General features: G+C 38.6%; 1 protein-coding gene across 2 annotated transcripts in view; it reads right to left on the minus strand.

Moving 5' to 3' along the window:
- Positions 1 to 12,801, minus strand: part of szt2 (SZT2 subunit of KICSTOR complex) — a 129,725-nt gene that overhangs the window by 9,578 nt on the left and 107,346 nt on the right. For both annotated transcript variants that reach the window (XM_084722454.1, XM_084722453.1), the window contains 5 exons: positions 12,178 to 12,380; positions 11,103 to 11,199; positions 9,427 to 9,507; positions 8,139 to 8,213; positions 3,542 to 3,607 (listed from right to left, as the gene is read on the minus strand). In XM_084722454.1, coding sequence (XP_084578580.1) covers positions 3,542 to 3,607; positions 8,139 to 8,213; positions 9,427 to 9,507; positions 11,103 to 11,199; positions 12,178 to 12,380 — 522 coding nt within the window. The remainder of the gene's footprint in view (positions 1 to 3,541; positions 3,608 to 8,138; positions 8,214 to 9,426; positions 9,508 to 11,102; positions 11,200 to 12,177; positions 12,381 to 12,801) is intronic.

Below are 12,801 nucleotides of genomic sequence, written 5' to 3' on the forward strand. Positions count from 1 at the left end.
TCTTTAGCTCAGAGGTAGTACATTTCCTGTGTGTGTCCTCTTGACTATCAAGCTAACATTTATTATTTCCTAACCTGTAATCCCAAACGGTTCATGTTCTAGCTAATTAAACAGCTTGTGTATCTTTGACGAGAACAAATTGTTAGGGTGAGTCACACAGGGCTGCGGCTCGTCTCCTGTCAGCCTCACTCAGTGGAAGTGAAGTTAATGACAGAGGCTCCGTTGATGGGAGAATCTGTAATCATTCAGGGTCATACAAGAAGAAGAAAATAGACAAAGCAAGAAGAACAGTCATGACAGGAGAGCTTAAAAATGCTGACATTCATTGACATTTCACTTTGAGGTTGTACCCCTGCAAAACAGCAAAATTTAAACATGCACTTTAAACATTCAAACACAATGTAATATCCTTTTTAATATTTTACACATGGGTAGCCACTACAGTGCTCTAACACTCTGAGTAATATGGGGGGGCTAGGGGCTCTATTTAGATGATCTGTAACGCGTGGTCTAAAGTGCATGGCACATGTCCAAGTCCACTTTTGCTGGTTAAATGTAACATAATCTGGGTGCAAAGTAAGGCACAAGGCGCAAAGGAGTTGTAATAAGTCTCTTAATTAATTATAGTTGTGTTTTGGGGCGTCCCTTGAATTAAAGCAGAGTGTCATCTCCCATTCCCTTTAAAAGGCAGGTGCACTTGCTTCTGGCGCATTTCTATTTAAATAATGGATTCCGCATAAGTGAACAGGGATGCTGAAATTACCCACTTGTAGTGACAAAAGCACTGAGGTTAATACATTCTAAATGTATAGATAAATAGGGGATGGACTGCAGGTGGGTGAAATAGGGAGATGTGTCTCCCCTTTAAGAGAAATGCTGTGCGCATTTACACACGAGGCACAGCAGCATAGATATTTAAAATTACTGGAAGCAACCTCTCTAACCATTAAAGTACACAGTCAAAGAAAACACCTCTTACATCAATACAACACACAATAAAGAAATCACCTGGAAAGCCTGCAGTGCTCAACATAATTTAAAAGATGATATAATGATAAGAGAGGCTGCTTTCAATCATTTTACACGTTTCCATGCACACAGCGGCAAAATATCCACTTCTATAATATTTAAGCATCTGTAGTTATAAACTCGACAGGACAGAGGAAACTCAGGAGTAAACAGAAGAATATTTTTCTAAATTGCTGTGATGAAAGTCGGAATTTGTACGACTACTTTACTTGAAACAATTTCACTGTATGAACTTCTACTGTGTGCATGATGTTTTGGATGTGTAGAAGAAAACAGGACATGAATCAAAATTACATTTTGATTTATCCTGTCAGATTTAAACAATCAATGAAGTTGTGCTGTTTTGCCTTGTTTGTCAATGTACACAGTGACTCACCTGCCTGCAACCCACCCGCCAGTAATAACCATGTTAATTTATGACAAGTGGATTAAATCCAGTGCCCTAGATGCAGAGTGCATGTTAATTGTGAACCTGTCTATGTAGGTGCATTTTAGTGTCTGAATAATGTGCCATTTAAATAGCAGGAAAATACTGCACTAGTCTTTAGGACCAGGTTTTTGGCAAATTAAAGTAATGTGTGGACAGTGCTTTTTAAAAAAAAAAAAAAAAAATTCACTCTTTTTTTTTTAGGTGGTAGTTGGTTGACTGTATTTATGTATTCGTTAGAACTGTAGCCAGGATTTTCACAAATGCTACAGTTATGAGTCAAAGTTATGAAATATTAGGAATAGGGTTGTTCTGATACCAAGTCCAGTATTGGAGTCTATGCACTGATCCAATATTAAATACCAAAACAGTGCCCTGCTACTTCCCAGCGGAATACCATACGCTAATTTTTTTAAACCTCAGCCAGGCAATATAATCATAGCAATCATATCAGATCCATTAGCAGTATACAGGTGCTAAAAAATAAAATAAAAAATAAATCATGGTATTAGACTGGTACTCTGTATTGACCCTTACGCAAACTTCAAGTATCCTACTTAGAACTGAGAAGAAAAAAATGGTATTGGAACATCTCTAATTACAAACTTTACTAATATAGAATATTATATTTCACATGTGAAATGTCAGAATATCACATATGTGACTTTGTGTACGTGTCTTCGATAACTTTTACCTAATCTGCTTCCTGAAATCACATGAAAAAGTAACTTTTTCATGTGATTTTATTTTCTAGTTTTTACCTAATTTCAATATCTGGTCAGAAAATAAATGCTTGTTTTCTTCTTTATAAACAGATGATAGACTGTGAAAATACCATGGACAGCTATCATACACAGGTTTGGGTTTCTATAAACAAATAAGAAAGTTGTCAATAAACCAAACCATTTGGCCTGAATATAAATGCCTCACAAGTGAAATGTTGTTTTACATGGGTGTGTATATGCATATATCAGTTGATACAAACTGTGTAACTTGTCTGCATCATTGCAATTAATTACATGTGAAACATCTCAAAATCAGATGTGTCAATATGTCATTTTTAATCATGTAATTTGACATGCGATTAGAATGTGAAATATGTTTCAAGGTTTAAGTTTTAGATGATACATTTTAAGTATTAAGGATCAAGTTCAGAAATATTGGAATCAGCTGATAAACTACCCACCATATTTACGTTTAATTATAGAAAGGAGCTCCTGCCACTTTGCCACAGTCCTCCGTTTCCTTCATCTTTGTAGGACATCCATTCATTGACTTGCACACAGTAGTTTAGTCTAAATTAAGCTAGTGGGAGCATGTAGAGTTTGAACAGAAGCCCTAGATGTGAGCCCTGGGGAACTCCGCATCAAAGTAATCTTTATAATTTTAATGAGCCATTCAGTGACAGGAAATCCAACCTGATTTTATAGTCTGTCAACATGATCATCTATAGCGAGCAGTGCAGCAGCAGTTTTCAGCTGTGTTTATTCAATGACTGACCCTTTGAACCCAAAGACATACTGGAACTGATAGTGGAAGTGGGCCAGGAAGAAACTCATAGCTCCAGTCAACCTGCCGGCTACCAGAGATGCAAGAGGAAATATGGTAGGATTATGAGAGAAAGGGCAAAGGGCACAACAGTGGTTGCATGGACACGTAGAAAATCACAAGCTGAGACACCCACAACACCCAAACCAGCAAGCACGGAGACGGACAGCCTGTCGAAAGTCAGGGAAGAAAAGGAAATCACAGGGGAGACTGACACGGGCCTGAACGTCAACAAAAGAAGCTGTTTTAATACCTGACCTTGGCCCAAGTAAAACCAACCACTGAGATACTATGTCCAGCTCACCATGGTACTTGCTTTCCAGTCAAGCTGTACGTTGTAGCAACTGTAGCTCACATAGGTATGAAAGCACATTACATTAAACACTGAAACCCATTCATTCCCAAAGGAGGCGATAACACAGACATGTAGATTCGGAAAAGAAGAGACCAGGACTGATGGCAGCAAGCAGAGCGGCGGGGAGGGGTGAAGCCTGATTGTAGTGAGACACCCCTCCCTTGAGAATGGCTGGGACATACCGCACAGTCAGATACTGGGGTGGCATCTGGGAACGGCTTGCAACGAGGTTTGGTGAGGAGGCTGCCCTGATGGAGAGATGACATGAGGTGGGACTAGGCAGACACACAGACACACACACAGACAGATGGATGGAAGGGAAGACTGAAGAGATACTACAAGAATGAATAAGACAATGGTTTCTCAAACCTGTTTCACACTATAAAAACGACTGTGAGTGACGATGTTTTCAGAAAAATACATTTCAATTCATAAATAAGACCGTGAAGTTAACACATTGTTTATTTAGGCTCAATTCAGTCAATTTCAAGCCATCGTTCAGACTATTTGAGGACATCCTCAGCCCACACAACAGCTGTAATAAACACATCTTTTCTGCCTTTCTCACCACTTAAACCCTTTTGCCACCCTGCTGTGCATAAAGCCACCGTCTATTTTGTAGCAGAAAACCTCTTATCACATTGTAGACATTTTGACAACAAGTGCCATGACATCAAAGTGTGCTGGTCCTCAAATCTGAAAATGGATCTGTCCCAAGTGGTGCAGAATGAAAACACTGAATGATGTTCACCTGATATAGAACCAGGGCTGAAAACAGGAAATTAACCTGCGGGGTGTTGGCAGATGGGATTAGAGTTCCGTCTGATGAATCTGAAATCCTTGAAATTGCAACCTCCATTATTTATAGACCACACAAATCTCAGCTTTATGCATAGGACACACAGTTGAGTTGTACTTCTTCAGAGACATCTTTAAACATGTATTATATATTTAAAGGTACAGGAAACCTCACTTAGAATCACATTTTTCTATATTGATGTACATGTAAAGGGTTTTACGTTACACAAATATCAAATAAGAGCTAGAGTTTAATCTGACTTTTCTCGTGGAAAATACAAATCAAATTGGGCAGATGGTGGAAACAGGCTTGTTTTGTATTCATCTCTGTCTCAAATTGAAGTTGCTCACAAAATCCCTCACTCAGAATGAGCTACTTGGAAGTTTTCAGGCCCATTCACATCAGAACATAGCACAGTGAAGTTGCGCTGGGTCGTGTCTAAATGGGTACACCAGATGCGTGAAAGATGTTGCAAGAGAAAAAGATCATTTCAACCCAGACCTTGATCTATCCCTAAACCTGACTGAGTGTTTTCTGTCGCTAAAACTAAGCAGCGTTAACCACAGCGTTGTCACATTATATAAAACATAACTAGTTTGTACCATGTACACAATGACGAAACAATACTTTTTTTTTTTTTTTTTCTTTTGCAAATCCATCCAGACATGACCATTACTCTGTAGATCTTTGGAGGTAGTTCTAGAAGCTAGCTGACGTAGAGACTACTCACATGGCTAATACGTACTACTCAAGACATTTACAGATGAGAAAGTAGTGATATACTCTGTTTTATGTTCATAATACACATTGTATGTATGTCCTGTAAAATAAAGTACTATAACTGGGGAGTTAAATGCTAACACACTGATTTAGCTTCTGAGGGCAATGGCCAGTTTTTTGGGAATTCCAATGTAGTTAGACCTCCTGCTAATGGATATCCGGGCGAACACTTCCTCTTTCTTCTTTTCTTTTATTTACAGCCCAATTAGCAACTAGAGATGCAAGAATGGAGTTGGATGCTAATCTCTATAAACAGATTTCATCATTCGTCAATACTAACTTGACACGCCAGATGTCACTCCACCTATCACAGTCTTAAGCAGCTACTTGTGCCTGTCACTCAAGAAGAGAAAGCAGTGATCGATGTTTGGACCTTTGTTTCCCTGTGACTAAACGCTGCCCTATTGTCTCAAAACCCAGCATCTAAAATAGGAAATAAACATATTATAATTTAAGTAAAGACACTACCTTGGAGCTAAGTAATCCTAATAGCAATTGATGGCATTTCTAAGAACTGATGGCGAGGCCACCAATATAATTAACACCTATTGAGTTATAAATGTACAACTTCAAGCTTTCTTTACTTTTAATATTCTTCACTTCACCTTCTTTTCTCAGAGCACACAGCTTCGCATATTTGTCTATTGCACAGTACTTCTTTCTTTCTTGCGGTAATTCATCTCTGTGAATGCATGAAACACAGTGCGGACTGGAGAACCCAATGAAGTCTGAAAAGCGACGTAGTGTGAATAACACCCTGGATAGTGAAAGTACTGGAGCAAAGTTATTTTCTTTCCAGATGAAGAATCACTCTTGGAGAGCATCAGATTTCATCTTCACAGGCGGTTATGTTTTGAAAGGGTCTGAACCCACACACAAAAAAAAAAAGTCTGGATAGAAACCAAAGTCCAAAAACAAATGTTAAACATATATTTGGAGGAAATACTAAAGGAAATGGTAAATAATAATAGTTAAACACTAAAAATATAAGCTTATTGTATTTATATTACTCATAATTCCTGGACCTGGATTTAATGACACACTACTTGAATAATTTAAAACAATAATATATCATAGTTTGTATAGCAGGGTAGCCTTTCATATCTGTGGTACTGTAACTGTACAGTATTCTTAGACTGGACATTAGCAAATACTACAATATATGTTTATGTTTAACTGACAAACATCTCAAGTGGCCAAATGAATCATGACTTTTGCCTTAAGGAACCAAGATGAAAATGCTGTGACATTTGTGTGTTTGGTGTGTTTTTATAGCAATGTCAACCTAATTTGAAGCAAACTTTTTAAATGACACAGAATAAAAATGCATTTCCATCAGCTGGTTTAGAATGAATAAATTGTTTCATCAGAAGTTGCCAATATAGGCTACATGAACAAAGAGGCGAACTGGAAACAAAACGGGCCAACCACCGAGAAATTTCGAAGAAGAAGAAGAAACAAAACCAGTTGCCTCGGCCATCTAGGAGAGAAAAAGTACTGGGCAAGACGTAAGATTATAATTATTCTTTCATGACAGCAGAAACAGCTTTTTACTCTTGAGCAGAAACAGCTGCTCTACTTCTTATCCTACATCAACACCCAAATGTGTTTCTTACAGTGATTGATATTTAATCAGGTAAGTCCCATTAAATGTAAGATCTCATTTTCAAAATGAGATGAGTACCAAACCTGTACTCACCAAAACTATCTGAGCTGAGTGGTAAACTGCCCCTACTCGGTTTGTAGCGATGTCATCTGCATTTTCCATAGATTACAGTTTAGGACACAAAGGAAGACTGACTTGATGATCCCAGCTCAGCTAACGTAGAGGGGAATTTTGTTTCTCACTATTGTCTTTTCTTTGTCTTAGGAGAAATAAATGAGAGGCTACTGAAGTCTCATCTGTTTCTCATAACCCCGACCCCACCCCATAGGAGAAAAATGAGCAAACCCAAAAAAACAAAACAAAAAACAAAACAAAAGAAAGCAGGGGATCTTTTGCTGAGGCGTCTCAGAGGTTTCTCCTTGACAGCCATATGGAGCAACAAGACTTAAATTTGGCCAGTGAGATGAATTTAAGATCCTTTTAGATCTCACTGTTATTTCAATAGATGACTATTTAAGACAAATTTCTGATGAGTGCAGTGAGACAAAAGAAATAACTTCAATTGAGCTCAAATTACTCTCGGGGTGAGACGAGACAAAGGCTATTTCTCAAGAGCCGAATTTAATAAGTATGAGAAAATGGTCAAAGTCTCATATTGATCTTAAATTGAGCTCATTTATGTCTAGTGGATACAGGCTAGACATATTTTGAACTTTTCCTTTTCTCTAGGAAATTACGAGAAGTGTTGTTTCTCTATTTACAAAAAGCTGCACATTTTTTTAAGCCAAGCATTCAGTGTAGATTCAAATGTAAATGTGTCATCAGTCAAGATGTCTCAGTACAGAAAAACTACACAAAGTTCCCATGGTGAGAAACATTTAGACACACAAAAACATGGCAAACCATCATTTCCAATATTTACACTCGATATTTCCAGCCAACCAGGCCTCAGTTGAGCTTTTATATACAGGGAGGAGGAGTGAAAGAATGAGAGAGGGAGAGACAGAGGAAGACAAGTCAATCAGCTGAACCCTGGGGACCTGAGAAACCAGCTCGGGGAAATATGTGTGGAATAGCTGCCATCACAGCTTCATAGCATGTTTATCACTGACAAGAACTGCTCAGTAAACACAATTATCCAGCTAAAGATCAAAATGAAGCACGGTGAAATGTATTCACTGTAGTACGCTGTGACTTGTTTATAAAGATGACACACATTATGGGACAATTTTGTCAACCACCACCTAGTATTTGCCAGGCTTTTCATGGAAAAAAGTGTTTTGTTATGCACTTCATGCTTTTACCTTGGATAAAATTTAACGAGTATATTCAAAGATCCGTCTGACAATTTCATTTGATCATTGAAATCATTTTCTTATTGTCTATATACACTATGACAAGACTGAAACCAACAAACAAATATATTGTGTGTATCCAAAACCTGATATATCTTCTTCCTCTGTGCCATAGTGCAGCATTGTTATCCAAATACTATTAAACACACACCACTGACCCACACTGTTGCACTGGGTGACATGTTCCTTCATTACCATGAAGACAAAGCTTAGTGTGTAGGTTTCTGTCAAGTATTTACCTGGGAGTTTACTGTCTGGCCCATGGGAATGCGGGAACACTCCAGAGCATACTGCTTAACACAGAAGTAACACCCCTGGCAGAAGGAGAAATCACATGGAGAACATGTGGTTATTTAAATTAAAAACAAACATCATGAATGAGTGGCTGATCAGTTGATAAAGACATCCACAGGAAGAACAGAAGTATTAGAAATCAGATTTAATCCAAATTCAAAATATTGTCATTTAAGTTTTTGGATGCTTTCCTGTATTGGGTTTGAACCAGATGTGTTTGTGCTCTGAGAGATTTATTACAAAAATTACTCAATTAATTCCACAAACCAATCACAAAAAAAATCCACATCAGTTGCTACGTGGGTGCAACAAAACCTCTCTTCTCCTGCAGCTTCTCACTGAGTCTGCGCCAACTCAGCAATGTTATCGAGCTCTTTGTGTTTCTCCACCTCGACAATTAGTCTTCCATCGTCCAGTTCTCAACTGAATCAACTCAACTACGGTATGACAGCAAATAGGACGTGCTGGGAGTGGGGCGCACTGGGTTGCCAGGGTGTTTGTGGGTGGTTGCTAAGCAATGTGAACGGGGTACGACCTGAAGAGGGAATCTCAGTCTTGGCCAAAAAATGTGAATGACATGACGCACCCAATTCGACCGAGTCTGCAACAGTTATATATTTTCAAATTCAGCCAGTACCTCCACAAAATTAGACATGAAAGGTACTTATACATGATTTTTTTCAAACTTAAAAATTACAGGAAATGCATGTGATATTAAAAAAGTGAGATTATGAGTAAGACATCATTTTATAGCAATTTTATGTTTAAATACTATTTTTCACTAACAGTGGAGCTCTATTCTATATTTGCTGCAGCTGCAATGTGTTGCTTTCACATCTGATGTAAATACACTGTAGATGCTGCACAGCAGACGTACAGCAGTTGTGCTGCATATGTGTTGCATTTGGTATAAAACAGCCTGAACCACTGGCTTACACTCAATTCATTCGACATGAAAATCAACTAAACGAGATTTGAAACTTGCCTGAGGTTTGTAATCCATCGTAGTGACAGCGTTTTATCTGTTTCATTAATTGGTCACATAATTTCCACACTGCACTACCTACACTGACACCAACAGCAGTCTGGAGAAAGTCACTGTAAAAATCTGAAGTATTCTCTGAAAATTGTTGCCATAAATTTACACTTTTGTGACCGTGCTAAAATTAAAAGAGATCATCAGATTTGTAGCAGTGTGCAAATTTGCTAGGGACGCAGCGATCCTCATCTCACCTGAAAAGCCAGCTCCATCAACACGATCCCTCCTGGCAGCGCCCTCTGGAGGTGGTATGCAGTGGTGCCAGATGCTGTAGTCTGCAAAGTTCAATTACAAAACAATCTTAAAATTGGTGGGCAGCCCTATTTTAAGAGTTGCTGAAGTTGTTGTCTGTGTGCCACAAAGGAAAAGAACTTCTCATCCAAGCCGCCTCTCACTGACGTTAGCAACAATGAAAAGGTTACCACCGCCTGACAAAAAAATACACAATGTCTCTAGAAAGCCCTGCAGGAAATTAAGCACTGCAGTCTTTTGTCATCACAACACACACAATCTATCAGCAACAAAAATAAACATAAATCCAGATTTCAGGGAAAATTACAATAAGAATATGTGCCCTGTGTAGTACTAAACATCCCTCAGAAATATCAACTGGATTTGTCCATTTGGTTTGGTTTGGTTTGGTTTAGCATAAATTAAATAAAAGTTAGGATCCAGTGGCATTTTTCAAATATGACGTTGTGTTTGTATGTTGTGGAACTAAACTCCACGCAGTTATCTGTACGTATCTGTTCTTAGTCAGTTAGCATTTCAAATTTCTTTGCTAAACTTTAATCAAAAATCTGTAAAGAGAAAAGTGTCACAAGTAACACGGATGATTTTTTAAAAATTTATTTTAAATCTTTGAATGGTGCTGACAAACCAAAAATACTGCTAAACATTCTGTGTGTGAAAAAAGTTAAAATAAAATGAAGCAGCAGTGCTGCATAACTGAGTCATGCTGTGGGATGTGTATTTCTTCTTTTAAGGGAGGAGAATATTTGTGTCACAGTTTTAGCATGGTGTTTTTAGATTGCTAAGTTAAGCTAAGTATCTCCATTAATAGGAATTAATACATTAAAGGTACGATTAACAGCTTAGTTGTTTAAGAGAGGAAAAAACAATATCAGATTGGTACTGGTATTGGCAGATACCCAAGGGTGCAGTACTGATATTGATCCAACATGAAAATGTGTTATCGAGGCATTACTGCCATCAAGCATTCACCATCCGGTCTTAAATGTAGCTGTCAACAAAGAAGGACATGAATGCACCAACTGGTACATCCACTATGTTTTAATAATATTATGTTTTAAACATTATCTTATCATATCCTGGCTGTGAAATCAATGTAAAAACTGTTGTTTGACTGAGATTTTGTTGATTTTCCATGAATAATGTTGGTCTAAGGCTGTTTTCTAGCAGTGTTACAGCTGTAGCTGATGCTGTTTGAAGTAGGGCTGCAACGCTTTTCTCTGTTCTGTTGATTATTTTCTCGATTAATTATTAAATGATTTTTCATGTCTTCCCTGTAACAATCTTTTTCATTATCATTATCATTATCATTAATCCGTTGATTTTCTCCATTAATTGATTAGTTATTTGGTCCATTAAATGTCATGAAAAATAGTGAGAAAAGTTGATCAAAGCTCAAGATGACATCCTCAAACGTCTTGTTCAGTCCACAACCCAAAGATACTCAGTTTACTGTCAGGGGAATAAATAAGCAGAAAATATTCACATCTGAGAAGCTGAAATCAGAGAATCTGGAAATATTTTCATCTACAATGACTCAAAATGAATAATTATCAAAATAGATGGCGACTGTGTGTGTTTGGAGAATAGTTTGTGCATCTCTGAGGTGAACACTAACCTTTGGGCTGTCCTCGCTCTTCTGCTTTACATAAGAAAAAGACATCCTCCCTTCTGATGACATCGAGCTCAGCATGGCAGCACGAGCCCGGGCAATGCTGTAAGAGATGGGGATGGGGGAGGAGGGGGTCAGTTAAGGCTCGACTTAAACCCAAAGAGGTCTGAGCCAAAGGGGCCGATGGTCCACTAACAGCGTGTAGCCGAGCCGTAAGACAGAATTCAGAGAGAGCGTCACGCGGTCTGAGCCTAGAAAGTGACAGGCAGGCAGGACGGGCATGTGCCCTGCTTCTGCTCTGGTTACATCAGCCACAGGGCAGCAGTGCTGAGAGGTCAGAGGTCAGCTGAGGATCAAAACACATCTGATGACTAATGGATGAACGCCGCTCATGATAGAGGAAGAGAGGAGAATAAGGCACTGGTAAAGAGGCAGAAATGGAGTGATACATTCTTAAGTTTCACACAAAAAAATGAGCAGATGCATGCAAAAAAAAAAACACATACCATCCATTCACTAATGGAACGGTCAGGCAGTTCATCCATTTCAAATAAAAAGCAAACCAAACGCTTGAGTTATTGTCTGAAAAACATCTGGATGGTTTCACACGTATTCAAGCCAACGCTGATCAAACAGAAAGCCTCAAAAACCATGAAAACACGCCTAACAGAAGAAAGTCCAAGCAATTGTCACAAGTACTGTTGTCAAAAATGTTTTCTCTGTTATTCGATAAATTTATCCAAAAATTAATTAACACATGTGCGTCCATGTGCTCGATGTTTGGACCTATTTTTCAAGTCTCTCCTGTCTCTCCTATTTTCATTATCGATCAATCTGTCCTTCATTTTCTCTAATAATCAATTAGTAGGTATATAAAATGTCAGAAAATGTAATATGTTGATCACATTGAAAACAGCATCCTCAAATGTCTTGATTTGTCCTAAACCTCAAAGATAGAGTTCACTGTCAGAGAGGAGTAAAGAGACCAGAAAGTATTCATCAGGATATTTTTTTTCCTTACAAAGTGATTTAAAACAATTAATCGCTTATAAAAATAGTTGCCGATTAATTTCATACAGACCTGCGAGCTGGAGACTGAGGCCGGACCTGGACCAGAATGAAGCCCATGCTCTGCAGGTACTGAACGTACTGCTGGAGGAAGGTGCTGGAGATCTCGAGCAGCCAGGGTTCCTCCTTCAGCCGGCTAGGCAACATGTCTGCTGAGTCGGTGCTGTAGCTCCGGTCCCGACCTGACGCAGTAGAGTCGCTGGAGCGATGCCGTTTCTGGTGCAAGTACAGGATACCATCATTTCAAACATTTACAGAACAATGCACATCACTTAAAGGGACAGTTCACCCCCAAAAATCTAAAATATGGTGACACAGTTGCTCAAAATGATCCGCAGACCTTGTTGTGAGCGAAGGTAGTACTTCCTTTCTGCAGAATAAACTACAGGGAATACTTTAGAGTCTACTGAAGCTACTTGCTTTTGTATTGGAAAGCAATGTAACTGCTCACAGCAAGATCTGTGAATTATTTTGCATAAAGGGACATGGTTTTGCATTTTTTAAGCAGATTTTTTTTGGTGCTTTGAACACCACAAGCCGAGTGCCTTGCCAGACATCTCTACAGCTGACATCTCCAAAACTCGCACTCACACCAGAAAAATCTAGATTGATAAACATCACCTCCAGCCAGGGGAAA

Source organism: Lutjanus erythropterus, chromosome 7, assembly GCF_056507025.1.
Source record: "Lutjanus erythropterus isolate fLutEry1 chromosome 7, fLutEry1.hap2, whole genome shotgun sequence".
Classification (NCBI taxonomy): domain Eukaryota; kingdom Metazoa; phylum Chordata; class Actinopteri; order Lutjaniformes; family Lutjanidae; genus Lutjanus; species Lutjanus erythropterus.